Source organism: Cervus elaphus, chromosome 16 (genome assembly GCF_910594005.1).
Source record: "Cervus elaphus chromosome 16, mCerEla1.1, whole genome shotgun sequence".
Taxonomy (NCBI): domain Eukaryota; kingdom Metazoa; phylum Chordata; class Mammalia; order Artiodactyla; family Cervidae; genus Cervus; species Cervus elaphus.
Genome location: NC_057830.1, coordinates 24,289,421 through 24,309,139, shown reverse-complemented (window position 1 = coordinate 24,309,139; position 19,719 = coordinate 24,289,421). Strand labels below are relative to the sequence as shown.

The following is a 19,719-nucleotide window of genomic DNA, read 5'->3' as shown; positions in this document are numbered from 1 at the left end:
GTCCCATCAAAGGGATTATCTGATGCTTTACACATTCTGGCTCATTTCTGAAGTGGCTTCTCTGGGGCCAGCTTGTCTATGAAGAATGGAGTGAGGAGCTGTGATGGGAGCTCTGCTTCTGTTGCTCAGCCTTTGTGCTGACCCTTAGCTGACTAAGATCTGCTATCCATCACCATCTGCCATACCCACTGCTGTCTCTCAGAGAAAGCATGGGTGGGTGTATGTGGTCACTTAGGTGTCTTCTCCAGCCACTTTGTGGTGTGGCACTCAGGGAAACTCCACAACTCTCATCCTGCCATTCACTAGTTAGATCATCAGGGTATGTCATCTACTTCTAAGACTGCTGGACATTCCCAGGGACATGAAGAACTGAGAACATGTTCTTGACACCCTTTTCTACTATCTGGTCTCTGTTACATTTTCCAATGGGTCAGGTTAGACTCTACATACACTCTGACTGAGTTCATATAAAGACTTTTTCCCCTTCTTTTACTTGCTATTAGTTCATTTGAGGGTTCATAGAGGAGCTTTGAAAAATCCTACTAGAGTCAACCTGTCCAATATGTATTTTCCAAAGTAATTTAACAAATGAATTCTATTCTTGTTTTTTTCCAGATGAATCATCATTAATACCTTGATTCCCTATTGTTCTAAGGAACATAGTTTGAAGATACTATTCTGAGTAAATCTTAAGTTGTGATATATTAGAGTATTTCCATCTTTTTAATGATAGAATCAAAGCTTAAGAAGAACATTTCTTACACAGTTATTTTTCTATGGGGAAATTGCTTCTTGAAATCTTACCAAAATAAAATAAAGAAAACATATATTTGCATTTCAGATTTTTACTACTAGCTGCTCTGAATGGTGGGTAAGTTGTTCGTACCTTATAGTAGTTTTCATCAGCACGAAGTGCTTTAGAAAGTCCAAAATCACTGATCTTGGCATAATGTTGAGTAACCAGCAATACATTCCTTGCAGCCAGATCTCTGTGCACAAAATTGCACTCTTCCAAATATTTCATTCCCATAGACACCTGATGAACCAGCTCTATGATGTTTTTATCCTTGACATGCCTGAAAGTCACACATATGTCATTAATGATAGTGAACAGGCGTACATTTCAGAACAACCAACCATGCTTCTCATACAGAGAGAATATGAACTCACTTATTTCCTATTCTTCTAAAGCAAGAATCACAAGTGGTAGTGACTGGTATTCAGCTGCTAGAATTTTCAATGTGTGCTTTGAATTACATGAAAAGCAGTATAACAGGGTGGTCAGACCTGGCTCATGGAGAACCAGGATTCAGTTAGAACCCTCATTCCAATGTTGAAAAGGTAAGAATGCCAACCCTGAGTCCCATTTAAGTACAAACATAGGTGCAAATGGGATAAAGAAATCAGTGGCTGTTATTAAGATTTATTCCTCATGACTCTCTATCTCAACCATGGCTGGAGATGAGCATAGCATGGTTACTCCATTGATGCTTGCAATGAATTAACAGCAATGGATATTTTCAAAAATAATTACTTATGGGAATGCAGTAGTCAGCCGGATATGTAAAATATCACTGTTTTCCCATATAAAATGTTTATTTAATTGTTTCTTTTAAAAGAGCACATTCTTTCTGCCTGGTGAGAGGAGAATGCTTGCCAAGATAGTCTAGAGCTGACTCTATCACCAGGCCAGTATGACGTGAGCAAAGGAGTCCAAATTGTTGAATTAGAGTTTTTCTTTATGTATTAAGAGTTAAAGAACACTCGATCCAAAGACTACAGCTCTCGAACCTCCCCACTCAAGGTCCCTGAGTGGCCAACTCTGGGAAGGCATGGGAGGAGACAAGGGTTCTGGAAGAAATCAGGCTATGATGTGCATTGGGCAGGCAGGCCCTGACCCTCACGTATGAGCTGCTGGGGCACCTAAGGATACCTGTTCTGTTGTAAATATTTGTTGAGTGGACCAAGTTCTGCCATCTCCATGACCAGCATCCAGGACTCAGCTTCACAAATCCCTATCATGCGCACAATGTAAGGGTTGTCAAGCTGCTGCATGACATTTGCTTCTGCTAATAACTCATCCTTAAGAGCAGGGTCATTGGCCTCATTTTTCAGGATTTTCACAGCTACTGTTTTCACAACTCTGCAAAAGAAATTGGAACACATAAGAAACTTTTCAAAGTGTCTCACGTATAGATAATTATCTCCCATGAAACATAATTCCTGTGCTGGAAACGATGTTATGGAAATACCTACCACAGAGAGGAAATGTGTCTGAAGAAGCCATGTTGTACATGGCTAATTCTTCAATCATGTTCTCTCATTTTATAGACAGAGAGTAATACCTAATTAGTTGAAAATAATGGGAGAGTGCTGAAGAATGCCACAACCAACCAGAAAGCTGACACACTGTAGAATACTTAAATAACTTTCAAATAAACCTTTAAAAACTATGACATGCACAGATTCCGGTAACATCTTGAGATTTATCACATCATTATGTGTAATGTATGTAATTACAACATGCCTTTAATATATGTTACAATGAATTTCTAGCTGCAAAATTAAAAAGCATACACTGTTGAAGCTTATAATTTACAAAACACTTCTAAAAACTGAGCTTTGCTAATTTTAAGCATGCTTCAACAAGTTTGAAAAAAACTAATTCTTTTCCATTTTCGAATAAAAGCATCATCTAAGTCATGTTTGAACTCTCTTGAAAATATTCTGACATAGTGGGGCTTAAATAAATACATAGCACTTAACTATGTACGATTTGAAAAACTGCATCTTTTCATGATACAGTTCCCACAAATGCAGGAAGTATAACTCTTTTGTTGAACTTCAAAAGTAGAAAATAAAAACAGAAGTATCAAATAAAATAGGTTAAATAACAGAATAACAGAGTAAGTCTGACATACATTCAGAAATGAACATATAGCTGCAGTGTAGAACTCAAGAGTATTTACACATTAGACACAAGATGTATTTCCTACACAGATGGAAGTATAGAACCTCTCCAGTACCTACGAAGACTCTGCATTCTCCTCCTGAGATCAAGAAAATATAATCTTATGCCATCTCTAGATAGTTTATTGTTTTACCTTTCACATTTCAGTCTACCATCCATCTGGAACTAGTTTCATGTATGGTGTGAGGTAGGGGTCAGAATTAACAAGCACAAATCTCTTGATTCTTCTAATGTTTAAGGCAGAAAGAACATTCACAAACTCTTCCAGAAACAAAAAGAGGAAGGGAACTTCCCAACTCATTTTATGAAGTTAGCATTAACCTGATGCCAAAACCAGACAAAGAAATTACAGGAAAATAATTTACTGATATCTCCCATGAATGTAGATGCAAAAATTCAAAGGGAAATATTAGAAAATTTAATTCAATGTTTTATGAGAAAGATATAGTGAATATATAATTCATGAATAAGATAAGTTTATTCCAGGAATGCAAGGTTTAACATCTGAAAATCAATCAGTGTAATTCATCCACAAACACAATAAAGAAGAAAAAGACTGTGGTCTTATCAGCAGAGGAGAAAAAATAAAGAAAAAATGTAACACACATTTATGATTAAAAACAAATCTCTCAGAAAAGTAGAAATAAAAGGAAACTTCCATAATATGATAAAGGGCAGCTGTGAACCTAGTGGTGAAATATTGAAAGTTTTCCCCCTGAAATCAGGAATGAGGAATGTGACCACTGGCACTTTTATTTAACATTGAACCACAGTTTCTAGTTGATACAATAGGCAAGGAAGAAGTATGAAAGTATAACAATTGGACAGGATGAAATCAAACTGTTGTTATTTATAGATGACATATTTCTGGGTCAAACAAAACACAAATAAACTACTGGAAATAATGAGTGAAAAATAATAGAAGACTTTAAGAAAAGTTGTTGGACATCAGGCAAACAGACAAAATCATATTGCATTCAAGCAATGCCAAGGAATAGCAAGTAAAAATTTTAAAATTATACCACATATATTAAAACCAAAAATACTAAATACCTATGAATGAATCCAGCAAAGAAGCTGTACAAGACCTCTACACAAAAAACTAAATAATTTTGCTCAGAGAAATTAAAGACCTAAGTAGATGGAAAGATGGGTCATGCTTATTGATATGAAGACTCAATACTGTAAAGACATCGTTTTGCCCCCAGTTAACCTATATGGCCTCTCCTCTCTCCACATCTCTAGTTGAAATTATGTATGTATAGTCACGTCCATGTCAATTTGCATATTTAATTAAGTAGGGAATTGAGTATTACAAACTAGTTGAGAAAATGTATGCCTTAATACAGGATAATTTATATTAATTTTATAAAATAATGGACATATATCATATTAATTTATTTAAAAGTAAGCATAGCAGTCATATATCTATATATATATGACTTTATATATCTGTCACATGTCATATATATATATACATATATATACCCAAAAAGTCAGACATGACTTAGTGACTGAACAACATATATATACATGTATAAACACAAATGGCGAAAGGGGCAGGATTAAAAGCATAAGTGTCTGTGCATACTCTTGCATGTATTTTTGACCCTTGAGCCATGTAAATGATCTACTCAAGAAAAAGCTGTATACAAATTCTTTAAATTTAAAATAGCATCAAACAATCAAACCCAATTATATTCATATCAGTAACATCCTAGCTTGGACATACATTTTCAGAGGATTTGTTTTAAAGGACTTTAGAAACCAATAATCTTACTGAAAATTCCACGACAGATACCTTCTAAGCACCAAATAAAATACAAAGAGATTTTTAGTAATCTAGCAATTTTAATTGTTATATAATACATACTAGGGTTTTCCAGGTGGTGCTAGTGGTAAAGAACCCTCCTACCAATGCAGGAGACATAAGAGACATGGGTTCAATCCTTGGGTTGGGAAGAGCCTCAGGAGAAGGAAATGGCAACCCACTCCAGTATTCTTGGCTAAAGAATCCAATGGACAGGGAAGTCTGGCAGGCTACAGTCCATGGGGTTGCAAAGAATCAGACCCAACTGGAGCAACTTAACACACACGTGCACACACATAATACATACTGCTCTTTGAAATTATAGACTAGAGCAAATAAAAAATTATAGTAATGATACTTGTCATCAAGAATTTTCTGGTTAAGAGAAGTGAGACACAATTTTTAAAAATCAAAGAAAATAAGGGAAAACACTGTTATCAATGAATGATTGCATCTTAAATAATACATATGTGTATGCATGTGCATATAAAGATCTAAAAATTATACACACTCAGGTTTGTTAACAGTTATGTTTGGGTGGTAAAATATGATGTTTTTATTTTCTTATATTGTCATTGACTCTATTTCTTAATTCTCTATAAGGGACACACAATACATCTAAACTAATATGTACATAATGATTACATACACAGTTAACATATATAATGGATGCTTTCATTGTAATTGTACCAGAAATGAACAAAACTTACACGGTTAATCACAAAGCATTCAGCCATGTCACGTTACATTTTGTGTCTGGGATTAAAAGAACATGATACATGTATATGTGGTAGCTTCTAGAACGTAAGCTCACGTGAGAATAAGTGCAGGGAAATGGTGCAAATTTTTGACTTACTTTTTCATCTGGTAATAGCCCTTCTTCACGGTCCCAAAGTTCCCAGAGCCCAGTTCCTTGTCCTCCAGGGTCAGCAGCTTCCGGTCCAGGTAGACCTCCTTGGGCCGGATCTCCTCGGGGTCTGCATAGGGGCTTTCGTAGACCTCAGTGTCCATGGGCAAGGCTTCTCTCTGAGCTTCTGAAAAGGAGTTAAGAAACTTACAGCCCGTGAACTTGATTCCATGTGAAACTGCCATCGTCCCCCGCTCTTGCCTCCTGGGGTCATGCCTTGCCTTTCGTGATCTTGGTTACCTTGGGCATTTATAGCGCCTGTGAGCACTCGAGACACAGCCTTTCCTGGCTATGTCAGGGTAGGAAAAAGGCCCTCATCTTTGTTGTACTTGACCCCTGTTCTTGCACTAATGTACATCAAGAAAGTTTTCCTGTCAGCAGCAAGAGACAGATGTGCTCAGTCGTGTCCAAATCTTTGGGGTCCCATGGACTGTAGTCTGCCAGGCTCCTCTGGAATTTTCCAGGCAAGCATACTGGAGTGGGCTGCCACCCCCTACTCCAGAGGATCCCCCCAACCCAGGGGCTGAGCCTGTATCTCTTGTCTCTCCTGCACTGGCAGGTGGATTCTTTACCATTAGCACCTCCTGGGATGTGGCCCTCCTAATGGACTGTGGTACCTTTAAACTCTGAAAATCTGGCCCTCCTTCACTGAGAGGCAGGGTCTACATCACCTCCCCTCCGTGGTTTCTGTAATCATGTCCACTGATAGAGTACATCAGTAGTGATATTTGTGATATACTCATGTCCTAAAGGTCATGCACCTTCTGTCTGGTTTGCTGGGAATCTTGAAGCTTCAGACTCCATGCAGCTGTTTAACTGCCCTGGCTCCTTCTATGCTGTGAGAATGCCCCGGACAGTCCAGGTGGAGAGACCAGATGAAGAGTCTCTGAGGCTCCGTACCCTGGAGATGAAAGATGCTGGCCGGCCTCCAATGCCCTGGTTCTAGTCCCACCATGGTCTCCACTCCTGCTGGCCCAGCTCCACCCCCGATCTGCCTGCAAGAGGCCCCATGCTGCCACGGCCCGGTTCAGCCTTGCCCAGATTCCTGACCTGCATGAGATAATTAAATAACTGCTGCTGATTTAAGCTACAAAGTTTGGGGCTGATTTTTTGTAGCATTAAATAGATCAAGTTTACCAACTAACACAAAAACCTGGGTCCACCTAGAAAACCTAAGAAGCTGATCCAGAGGCCCCATTTCTGACCAGTATAACAGAGGCCTTGTGAGTTTGAAGGGGTGCTTCCTCTCCTGGCCTCACAGAATCGCTGCAGTTCCCTGAACATGTCTAGAATCCCCAAACTTAGACGTTTCTTCAGTTTTTACCAGCTACCTGTTGCTGGACTTCCATTTGAATTTACTCCTGGACACAGACATCTTTTCAAGAATAGATCTTAGAAATGGAAACTTTAAGTAGCTTCAGTTATTACTGGAAAAGGTGAGGCATTCTGAAGCAGTGGGTTTGAAGGATATTTTCCACATGGCTGATTTATTGCGAGGGAGGCTGTAGAGACCATTGCATCCAACAGACACCACTATTCGCAGACACGTGGCATCTTCCACCTGCCACCAGATGACAGGATCACTCCCTGCTAGGCAGCGCTGTAACAGCCTACGACAGCAGGGAGAGCCGGCCCTGCCATTTGCGAGGGACTGTGGGAGGCATCCTCGCGCTGTGAACGCCCAGGACCAAAGGGGCAGCTCTTACCTCTCTCGTTGGCCCACGGCCCTCGGTCTGGCTCGTAAGGGTTGAATGTTGCAGAGTTATCTGCCTGGTTCCCTGGGGATGTGGAGGCCTGAGGCACACAGATGATAACAGCTCATTTTTCTTCATGAATAACACTGTTGAGTTGGCCTGCATGCTAATTTTTATTTTCAAATAATCACGTCTTAACTTAAGCAGGGAAGACAAAGGAAGGAACCAGGCAAAGAGACAGGAAAACAACAACAAGGACGACATGGCTTATCTCATTCTCCGGGCAACTGATGGGTTGCTGTGAAGGCTAAATAAAGCTCATGCTCCTGTAACAGAAGGGGCCTGCAGGGATCCCAGGGGGTGTTGTGAGAGAATTAACCAGAACTGTTTCGGTGGAATTCCCGCCTACTTACTCATCCTTTCAAATCCTACTTCCACTTGCTAAAAGATGCTGAGGATTTTCATTATCCCCTTGGATTCAGTCTCCTCCATTAATTCTTTCTAATATTACAGAGAAGTTATTGAAAAAGAAACATTAAGTGTCCACCAGCTGCTTCAAACCACTTCCCAACTCTAAAGCATCCATGAATTCCCAGTATCCACATGTATCTTTACAATCTGTGGAGATCTGGCAACATTTGGATAGATGCCAGAGGGTAGTGGTGGTCTGGTCAGTAAGCTAGAGGTACCGAGATGAAGCGGCTGCTAGCATCCCAGGGTCTAAGTGCCCCACCTGTTAATTGTCACTATCGTTGTCATCATCATCAACCAACCCTTTGAGACAGGGAAGCCTATTTTTGCTAACCTGAAGGAAGGTATTTCTTCCTTGTACCCAGAGTAGGTAACTGACGCGTATAAAAAAGCCTTGCTGGCCATTATTAATGGCAACTTTTCTTATTATTTATTTGATTTGCATCAATTTGCAGCAGGAAATAATGGGGGGGAAATCCACTGTTATATTCCTATATCTTTTCCCTTCCAAAAGTCTCTATCTCAATTCTGCCTGATCACCTTTATCCTCAACTGAAAACAAAGGTCTGTGCTTAGTCACTCACTCATGTCCGACTCTTTGTGACCCCATGGACTGTAGCCCACCAGGTTCCTGAGTTCATGGGGATTCTCCAGCAAGAATACTGGAGTGAGTTGCCATGCCCTCCTCCAGGGGATCTTCCCAACCCAGAGACTGAACCTAGGTCTCCCACATTGCAGGTGCATTATTTACTGTCTGAGCCACCAAGGGAGTCCAAGAATACTGGAGTGGGTAGCCTATCCCTTCTCCAGGGGATCTTCCTGACTCAGGAATTGAACCAGGGTCATCCTGCATTGCAAGCGGATTCTTTACCAGCTGAGCTAACTGGGAAGCCCCCCAAGCAAGGGTGTTATTACTAAATTTGGTTCACAGGAAAACCACGATTCAAATCATCTTTTTGGCATGAGTTGAGTAGAAAGAAATTTTATATACCTGTTTTTTTTTTTTTTTCCAGCAGTGCCCAAACACTGGCCATGAAGAAATGAGATACTGCCATATTTTGGAGAATTTAGAGAAACAGAGACAGTAAGCTGAATTTTACACAGTCGCTTATCTACTGGCACACACGAAATGTTCACCTGCCTTCCTGACATCCCCAGCTTGGGATCCAAAAGTACAGTAATGAAGTCACAGTGCATCACTGCTGCGACATGGTCACTTGTTCCTGAAACTGTCTTCCTCCTGCTAACCGAGCTCTATAGAGCCCCGGCTCACCATGGCAAAGGCCCTTCTGAGAAGCCAAAGGACATCCACTCTTATGGGCCAATGGAATGCCATTGTATCCATTTTCTGATGACTATCTCAGCATTCTTATCAAACTGTTTAATAGAAACAGCTGTGATGTATGAAGAATGAAAAGAGAATATAAGTTACAGGGGATATAATCATTTAGTCACTGCATCAGAGCTTTGTTGCTAAATTGTTCACTCAACCACTGCTAAATAAAAATGTGTTCAACAAACATAACATGAATGAATGAATGAGTGAATGGAGATAAATTTCAAACTGGGAGGTGTGAAATGCAAACAGTTTTAATGTGATTTAAAAACGAGTTCTCTCTCAAGTTCTTCTATTAATAGGTGTGGCTAATTCCAAATAACAATATACCACTTTAAAAAATTAACATATGATTATAAGACTCTTGGATATACGGTTCATTCACTTTTTATTTATGATATAATTACCCTGTCTCAACAGAACTGTCCTAGGGGAAACTAGGTAATTCCCAAAGCTTGCCATACTCCTGCTCTGCTTAGTCCCCTCTGGTAATCAAACTATAAGGCTGAAATAGTTTTCAAACTAAAAAATAAATTCTCTTTTAGGTTCACATTGACTATCATTTCAACTTCTCTGATTTTTTCCCTTGAGGTAGGAAGGTTCTGAACTCAAAAGCAAAACCACAACCCCAGGACCAGCCATCATGGACAAGGAGAAGGCATCGATACCCCTTCTCTGCACTGGAAGACCTCCCACTATTTGCCCACTTAGGGATGTATCCCAGGACTGCAGCCCTTCCACCCTGATGAGATGTTCTCTGGAGCAGAAAGACTTCATAAAGGCTGTTACATTTGAAGCCAGAATGCAATGATCTGCAATATGAATCCTCCCACGGAGAATTTAGAAACAGAGGTGGGGATGTAAAAAGTACTGAAAAAGACACTAGGGCATGAGGAGTAGGAATCAGTAGTGATGGCCACAGTTTGCCTACAGCCCTGCACAGAGGGATGTATACTCTGATTGGCTGTGTGGTGTTCATCCCTTGTCTGTCTTGTCTATGGATAAGAAAATGGGTTGCAGGTCTCCTCTCGAGAAGGTTGAACCCCATCTTTTAAGCCGAGGTGGTTCAAGGGCTTCATTTCAACACTGCCCACTTAGACCAGCCTTTGCAGTCTAAACCCTGAGTTTTCCTCAATAACCACATCAAATCCCTGCCTGGACCCCTCAGACCTCCCTGCCCTGACTGGGACAGAGAATGGAAATACACTCCAAAGAGAATGCTCTTTGGAAGGAATGGGAGGTTTTTCTACTGTGTCTGTTAAAAAGGCCGTATTGATTTTATTTGAAGATGAAGCTACAAATGCAAGTTTCATCTTTCCCAAAGCACTTGGTGATTCTACCATTCAGTAGAACAACAGCAAAACCCTACGGAATCAAATGCTTGATTGAAAAGAAGATTTGAGGACTTTGTAAACAATGAACTCTAAGGCAAAATGATAAATTAGGAAAGCATTGTTAATGCTTAGAATTGAAATGCCTTTTAATTTAATGAAAAACGTATTGCTGATCCATTCCATCATCTGTCGTTATTATTTCTGTTCTGTACTTTATCATCCATTCTGCCCTAATCAGTAACATCCCCTCTTCTGCATAGAGAACAAGGTATACATGAAATGTTGACTGCTGCTTTCCCCCTACTTTTGCTGATATTTGAAACTGAAGTCAAACCTGCAGGACACCACTAGATGGCACTAGCTACTTTAGCTTTCCACCTTCCAAAGAGCAATTTGAGGGTTTTTTAAGTTTTGTAAATTCAAGTAAAAACAGATCACTCCACAATAATAAAAATAATATTTGTTTAGGTTGGGAAGATCCCCTGGAGGAGGGCATGGCAGCCTACTCCAGTATTCTTGCCTGGAGAATCCCATAGACAGAGGAGCCTGGCGCGCTCCAGTCCATGGGCTTGAAAAGTGTCAGGCATGACTGGGTGACGAAGCACCGCACAGGTTGAGTTATGATCCCTGATCTCTTGTTGGCTACTCAGCTGCAAGTAGAGAATATATTTGACAAATATCCTTTGAGTGCCTATTTTTAAGAAGTACAGATTCAGAAGTGAACAAAAGAGAAAAATACATTGCTTTTAAGGAGCTAATTCAGAGTTTCCTGACTCGGGAACATTGTTTGCCAGGTATTCTGATTTTCATTTCTAGACCTTAATTTTTAGACTTAAAACACATTTTCAAGTCAGGTAACAGCGGTAATAATGATGACAATATATTTAATGCTTGTCACCACTGCAATGACAAAAAGAGCCAGTAGGCTTCACAAATTTTAGCTGCTCAAACCAAACACAATTCTGGTTTTCAGTGGAATGACTTTGGTCCCAGTCCAAGGCTCCAGAGCTAAAGGCAGACTCTCCTTGGCCAGGGCTTGAAATAATCTTTGGTTTGCTTCAGATCCATAAAAATAAGCACTTGGCTGTCATAATTAATCTTCCTTCAACTTAGAAGCAAAGATCTAAAAGCTGGTCCTTTATAATGATGTGGAAACATTTTCTCCAGGGTTTGGTCCACTGCTTCCACATTACCAAGTACATGAGTACGATTTAAGGGCCCCTTCTTTCTTTCTCCTAGCTGATTCTTAGTAAATTGTGTTAAAATGTCTAAAAGTGTTCCAATCAGCAATGTAGGTGCTGGAATAAAACATGAAAAATGAATTTTAATTTGAAATTCTAGAACATTTTTTCACAACTAAGACAAATGTGAATGCCATGTTTCATCTTAGAGAATGTGCCTTTGAACTCTGACACAGAAGCACAGTCTTTAAGGCTGCTTTGTTCAAACTGACAGCCATCCTCAATAGAAAGATTGGTTTACATACTTAAAGTAGCAAAGAAAAATATTCCAATGCTAATAGGAGGAATTTTATTCATGTAAGGATTACCAGTCCTTAGAGTAAGTGATGGCAGGAAGCAAGGAGAGAGTAGATTATACTTGTATTATTCTTCAGTTAAATTCATTCATATTTTCAAGTGTTAAAATGTTACTAATCTCTTAAAAATACTCCTGCCCTTAAGTTTTTGTTATAAAATTTCAAAATTATCTGATTAATAATATTCTGCCAATCATAACACATTTGTCATTAACTATCTGCATGCTAGAGTTCATTCAGGTTCTATCATGTCCATTTTGTGCCTGAATTATTTAAAAAACAACTTCATATTGAACAAAAAAATTCAAGAAAGTTATTTATACCCTAACAGATGGGATATTTGACATAATTCCCACAAGTCTTTTTCATGACTGGTTAAATAATGGAAAATTCCTCTTTTATTTTTAAGTATTAGGTCTCCTAAAATATTTCTGGTGAGCAATTAAAATATTTTTAATTCATTGCTTAAATCATATAATGCTTCTCTTTATCAATGAACTACTGACATTTTTGGCTTTTATGAAAGTTCAATGCATACTTCAAAGCTGTTATAAATTTAAATAGACAACAGCCCTTGTTTAGCCAGAAAAGTATTTTCACAGTATTAACCAGATTAATTAGCTTCTAATATTTAATTATCTTTTAAAAGTGATTAAGTAATTTAAGAGGGGCAAATTTTAAAAGGCACAACAGGGTTTCAATGAAAAAATGGGTCTCCTTGACACACCATTTCCTACTCCCAAGGCAACTAGTGCTATCAGTATTTGCTATATTCTTCTAGAACATTCTACACTGTATCAGCACACATATATGTGCCTGACTTTGCCATCTTCAATTAACATTGCATTTTGGAAATGGCTTTATATCTCAACTACCCATCATGATATGAATTTTAACATAACTGATTTCACTTATTTCCCATTGATTTCTAAATTGTTTCCAGGCTTTGTCAATGATACAGTGTTTGTTAGAATGTCAGAATGTCAATGATACAATGTTAGACATGTACCATTTCACACTTTTCCAATAAAGTACAGCTTACTCAACACACACTTGTTGTGTGGTGTCACCAAACTCGTTTATTTGGGCTAGTTTTACAGAGGGACATAAGAGAGCATCATAGTTTTAACTCTCATTTCTCTTATTATGAAACAGAACAGCTTTTCCTATGCTTGAGAACTATTTACATTTTCTCTCCTATAAACTATCCTATGCCCACTAACCTATTAGATAGTTAAAACTTTTATTGATTTATATAATTTCTTTATAAAGATATTGACCTCCTATATGGATATATATATATATATATATATATATATATATATATATATATATATATATGATCACTGCTAATTTTTATTCTAAGTTTATTATGCTTCTTTGGAAGATGTTTTGGTTCTTATCCACACATGTATTTTATTTTTTGGTAGTCTTACTGATATTTTCTTCGATTTCATTAGACATTCTTCTTTAATCTAAAGACCTACTAAATCTTAAATTGTGGATATTTCTGTAATCACTGTAGGGGAGTGGGCTTCAGGCTGCATGGGACAAGGACGGGGTGGGAGTGGGGCTTATTTCTTCACAGTGCTGGGTTACTGTTTCCTGGGGTGATAGCGTCTTGATGTGTCACCCTGGCTGACCTGAATGATAATGCTGTGTTATTGACTCAAACTACGATCATGGTACTGCTGTGGAGGGATATTGGAGAGGTAACTAAAATTCTTAATTAGTTGATTTTATTCAGGGAGATTATCCTGGGTGGGCTTGACTTACTCAGTCAAAAGTTCTTAGAAGAGGTTGAGACTTTGCTAAGAGGGGTGGGGTGGGGGAGTGACTGACCCTTGGCTGTTAATGACAGCTCCACCTTGCTTATCCTCCCTTCCTGATGACTTGCCCTATGGACATTGAACTTGCCCCAACAGTTGTGTAAGGCAAGTCCTAGTGATAAGTCAATATGTGTGTGTACATGTATACAGATGTGTATATAAATATGTACTTATGTGTGTTAAAAATGTACCTCTGTGTGTGTGTGTGTGTGTGTGTGTGTGTGTGTGTGAGTGTGCTGTGGGTGGGTTTCATGCATAAACCTCTGACTGATCACATTCTCCTGGTAGAACCCTGAATGAAGCCCTTGGACACTACAGAATTAAGGTAAATGTGGAAAGCTGTGTCTTCTCTGCAGTGAAACTGCTTATGTCTGGGACTGCACATGGGTGGAGGGCTGTGCATCGGCACACTGGCCTTGGGCTGTCAGAAAGACAATGATGAATAAACAAGTGGTGGGAGTCAAGAGTGTGGTCCAAGCCCACAGGGACTCCTTCATGGCTGCCACACAGACTCCATGCACAGAGGGGCCAGAAGCCCGGTGAGTGAAAGGTTCTGAGCCTGCCGATGGGGCTCCACGAATGGGCAACTGAGTGTCCTTCCCCAAGTTGTGCTATAATATGATGTTTTGTCAATGCAGTATTTGATTAAGGACTCAAAGAGATGACTCATGGTTGAAAAGCACCCTGAACCAGAGCATACTTTGAATCACCTCAGTTGATGGGGCACCATCTGGCCTATTTTCCCCAGAATATGGTCCTATGAGATGCCATCTTGACAACTAGGTGCACCCTCCCCAAGGAGAAGGGCTGAGTGCCGACAGGGGTTGAGGGCCAGGAGGGCCAGGAGGTGGCAGCCGTAGAGAGTTTCACCTTGGACCATGGGGAATGTTGACCTCTTCAAGGCAGAAGCCTCAATCGCCTATTTGCCTTGGTGGCTTGAAACAAACCCCAAGTCATGGGACAAAGGGAGTACTGGCATACAGCATGCATTCCCTTGACAACTCCCCAGCCTTCCAGCTCCTAACACGCCACCCTGGCATGGACAGCCCTCAGGGTCACCCCTCTAAGAGCAACGCCCCATCATACCTGATGTTTCCCACGAGCTGATCCACCCTGACTGGGAATGTGGCCTCAAAACAGATAGTTACTCCTTTCAGGTTTATCACCTAACTTCCCCCCTCCAACACTACATTAAACTCACTTCTCTTTTTTGTAGTCAACAAGACTGAACATATCTAGGATATAACAGCCCACTTGGAAAGAAAATCTCAGGGCTTTTATGCTTTTCATTTACGTTGTTTCTGCTAAGTACTTCAGGCAATCTGCTTCATGAACTAATGCTTGATTATATGCTGACATGCCTAGAAAAGGGGCTTTCTGGGTAGCTCAGTTGATAAAGAATCTGCCTGCAATACAGGAGATCCCGGTTCAACTGCTGGATTGGGAAGTTCCCCTGAAGAAGGGATAGGCTATCCACTCCATTATTCTTGAGCTTCCCTGGTGGTTCAGATGGTAAAGAATCCAACTGCAATGCGAAGACCTGGGTTTGATCCCTGGGTTGGGAAGATCCCCTGGGGGAGGGCATGGCAACTCACTCCAGTATTCTAGCCTGGAGAATCCCATGGACAGAGGAACCTGGTGGGCTACAATCCATGGGGCCACAAAGAGTCAGACACGACTGAGTGACTAAGCACACATGTCTGGAAAAGTACTAACTGGATATGAAAATGGAAAGAATTATTAATAAAATAATTTTATACCACAATGATAAAACTAAAAAAAAAAAAGAAATCCATATACATGTTATAAATATTTCTTGAGGGAGGTGATTATTACTGAGTCGTTAAAAAAACTTTTTATTTACCCCATAATTCAATCATATAGCAAAATATGAATATGCATTATATGTCAGCTTTTGTTGCTGTTGCTTAGTCACTAAATCATGTCTTTTGCAACCCCGTGGACTGTAGCCCACCAGGCTCCACTGTCCATGGGGTTTCTCAGGCAAGAATACTGAAGTAGGTTGCCATTTCCTTCTCTAGGTGATTTTCCCGAGCCAGAGATCAAACCCGTGTATCCTGCATTGGCAGGCGGGTTCTTTGCAACTGAGCCGCCAGGAAGGCCCATATGATGTCAACTTTACTGTCTCATAAATAAAAATGATGTTTTTCTAATCCTCAAATTCCACCTTGTCTTTGTATATGTTATACTTCAGGTTCTGTGTTGGAACTCTGCAGCCACAATGACGTTACTATGGCACTTGATATTTATAAAATCAGTGACCTTGTGTAGTCACTGGGCAGAATCCACACTACTTTGGCTGTTCTTTCCACCAACGTGTAATTAATCTAGTCAATTACCATACCACTCTCCTATGTGATTCTGGTTCCCTTTGAAAAGACTTTCCCACATGAGAAATCCCTCCCACCTATCACACTGACAGAGACGACTTCCAAGGGCACATTGTAGCAGAGACAGTGTGCTCACGGTGAGGGACTTTGCAGCAGAGGGACTTGGACCCACACGGAAAGCACGATGAGGAACGGGCACGGGCTGCCCGGGAGGCTACACATGGCAGGGACATGAGACCAGAGCAGAGGGAGGTGGGCAGTGGTGCACACGGAGGGGCAGCCAAGGGCAGCGCGCGGGTGCTGCGTGCGGGTCTGTCCTACCACTTAGTCAGGGGCAGCAAGCAGGGGACGCTTAGCACCTTTCTGTGGTCACGCTTTGGGAAGGAGTATGATTTGATTCTTGAGATTATTCCACCCGCTGACCAAGTCTAGAAACCATAATGGCAAAGAGGAATAGTAAATGTTTCAGAAAACAAATACAGGCTACCTTACATGACATGTTATTTTAGCTGTTCTTATCATTACAGTAACCCCCTCCAGATTCTGTTGATGAAATGCACTAGAGGTAACATGTGATCATTAGAAAGCCTTCAGGAAAAGCCTACTATTTGAATAGAAGGATCTGGAAAAATATTTTGGCAATATTTTCCATGGAAGGCTATAAGATTCAAGTTTTCATATTAAATAGCCCACTTTTCATATATAATTATTGTCAAACTGAAGACAAATCATCCTAAAGAAACTAATTCTGAGAGCCCAATTTTGTTACTTATGGGTGCTGGTTCCATGATATTTGTGGAAATTCACTTAGTTGGACCCTTAGGGAACATGCATATTTTTATATAGTCAGTAAAAAGTTTTTCCACAATGTCTAACACCTTGAAGCCATTATGTCATGCACAACTAAATAGAAGCCTTGATATTCTTTTAAAGTTCTCACCCCAAGCCCACCTGCCTCTTAGAGCAAAGTGGACCTGCCTCATGGTGGATAAAATCTTAAAGTTGACTCGCCAGGCCCATGAGTCATGTAAAGGGTAAAACAAAATGATGACTCCATAAAGGGGCTTTACTTTAGAAGTTGATCCCAAAGTTCACTGGCATTTCAGCTCCCCTGATTCGGGGACAAGAGCTGCTGCAGGAAGACTGCTTGGTTCAGTATAGGTGCAGCTTCTGAACAAGTCAATAGCCCCTGCCACGGGTGGAGGGTTCATTCCACCTTCTGCAGATTTTAAGGGTTAACAGGCAGAAAGTGAGGTACAGAGCACACAGCTCGTGTTGGGGGAATTTTCAGAACTCACAAATGGCATTAAAGGGCATCAAAGGTCCACAGTGAGGTCCCCTTCAAAGTAGCAGGACATCATTCCTGCTTGGAGTATAAATCTGTGTGTCACCTCCTAATAGTCTGGAGGGAAGAGAGAGCTGGAACTCTCTCTCTTCAGAAGCATCAGGCATGTGTTGGCCAAACCCACATGTAGAAGTATGGATAGATCACATTCTCACCACCCACTGATGTGGAGGGGGTGGTGGGTTCTTGCCAAGCCTTCAACTCCATCCTTTTCTAGAGGCTTCTTCTCTCAAGTGATAGCACCAGGCACCCCCATTCCAAGCTTTCCTCCACCAAGCTATAGCCAAAGCAGCTCCCCTGGAAAGGGTGGGTTTTCTGATAACAATGTCTTAGTTGATTTAACCAAAAGAGTTTGGCAGTCAACCTCACTGAGACAACTTATATACCCAGCTTACTATCCATCATGCATGTGGTCACATGGATCATACATGTGACTCCTCATGGATGGGTCAGGGCTGAGCCTGAACAATATGTTACCATTTCCAAAATCTACCAGGAGGTATATTTTTGATTTAACATTGGGTTACATGGATATTTCATATACTTTTAGAAAATGGAGGGATTTTAACCTACCAAAGAAGCTAATTTAGCTAGCTCAGAACTGAAAATAGGCTGATTCTAGCTGCACCAGCAATCCCAGTTTATCAAGTGTGATAAGAACAATGACCATTACTCTTTTGTCTAAAAATACTTTTCATTGTGCTAATATACAACTGCTTCATCTTTAATGGCCTGGCTAAGTAACACTTACCCCAGGATGAGAACTTGGAAGTTGTGGACGGAAGTTAATATTTCCTGGTTAGAAAGAACATGCACAATTACTGCTGTGTCAGTGAAAACCATCTATTTATCCCCTCCCCCACTGCAGATCAATCAATGTGGCTGTAAAATATTACTGCTTGAGGAGCAGATATATTTTCTGCATACATTTCTTGTTATCCTCTTTCACTCAATTTTCTCATATAAGCAATAAAAACAAATCCATTTTCAAAGTTATTGACTAGTTTTTGATGAATGATAAATATACAGTTGGAGTAATCATTTTAATCAATCAGTAAAAACAAAGTCTCATCCCATCTGGTTTGACTTTGCAACAGATCAAATCTATAATGAGGCTGATTATTATCAGCATCTGAAAGAGTGAGACTCCAGTGTCTTGGCTACTCACCCGATTGCCCACCAATTTTTTGACATGGAACTGTAAGAACTCTTAACAAACCATCTGATTTATAAGAGTAGTGCTCGACCAGCTGAAAAAGAAAAAAAGTAAGAAAGTATCATAAATAATGGGGGCAGGAAATGCTCCTTACCTGGAGCAGCTGACTCCCCTTTTGGATTTTAAAAGTGATTCAAGGACAGCCCTAAAAAACAAAAAAGTGCTTCCTTGGTGGTCTTCCTGATTCCTCCCCACTCCTCTTTCCTGCCACCCTCAGACTTCTGGCAGAAGTCCACATGCCACCCTTTTTGACCTTATTCTACACTTGGCTCCCTTCCCTCCTTCCTTCTTTCTTTCTTTGGTGGTAATTGTATGTCTTTGTTTATATTCTTCTATATCCATGTGATTCTATAATAATGAATTCATTTATTCGGTCTTTCAACAAACATTCTGTTGTTTGGTAGGCCCTGAGACAGGACAAAAGGTAAACTATGGTGAATGAGACACATTTCCTACTGTTGAGGTGCTTACTTCCTTGGTGGAGAAGGCTATAAATGAATTATAAAGTAGAGTAATTGATTCTGTATTAGTGCTTTGGGCAAAGACTTTGGAGGGACCAAATAACGCAGCCCAAAAGTTTCAGAGAGAAGACATCACAGCATGAGTGATATAAGAACTAGGGCCTGGAGAAAGCTGACCCTTTGGAGAATGGCCTTATGTTCACAGAACATGGACACCCTTGGCTAATGGTGCCCAGGAAACTATGAATCATGATGTCTGATTCCTACATTAAAAAGGAAATGAATGGCAAGTAGATTTATTTATACCTAGTCAAAATTATGCAACAGGAAGACAGCCTTAGTTTTCACATTTTCTTTTCTCAAACAGACATTTCCTCTGCAGACAAACTAAAATTCTTCTATCCAATATTTTTTTCTTATCTATTTATTAATTCCTTTTCCAGTTATGGACTCCTGG

The 19,719-nt window shown here is 40.2% G+C and overlaps 1 protein-coding gene across 3 annotated transcripts in view; it reads right to left on the bottom strand.

Annotated features, from left to right (window-relative positions):
* The window catches only part of SYK (spleen associated tyrosine kinase), a 104,712-nt gene that overhangs the window by 19,265 nt on the left and 65,728 nt on the right, over nt 1-19,719 (bottom strand). For 2 of the 3 annotated variants that reach the window (XM_043927470.1, XM_043927471.1), the window contains exons 5-11: nt 18,754-18,835; nt 18,337-18,380; nt 16,600-16,668; nt 7,395-7,482; nt 5,638-5,815; nt 1,934-2,143; nt 887-1,076 (exon numbers count right to left, since the gene is read on the bottom strand). In XM_043927470.1, the coding sequence (XP_043783405.1) occupies nt 887-1,076; nt 1,934-2,143; nt 5,638-5,815; nt 7,395-7,482; nt 16,600-16,668; nt 18,337-18,380; nt 18,754-18,835 (861 nt within the window). The remainder of the gene's footprint in view (nt 1-886; nt 1,077-1,933; nt 2,144-5,637; nt 5,816-7,394; nt 7,483-16,599; nt 16,669-18,336; nt 18,381-18,753; nt 18,836-19,719) is intronic. The other variant, XM_043927472.1, reaches the window with a different exon arrangement.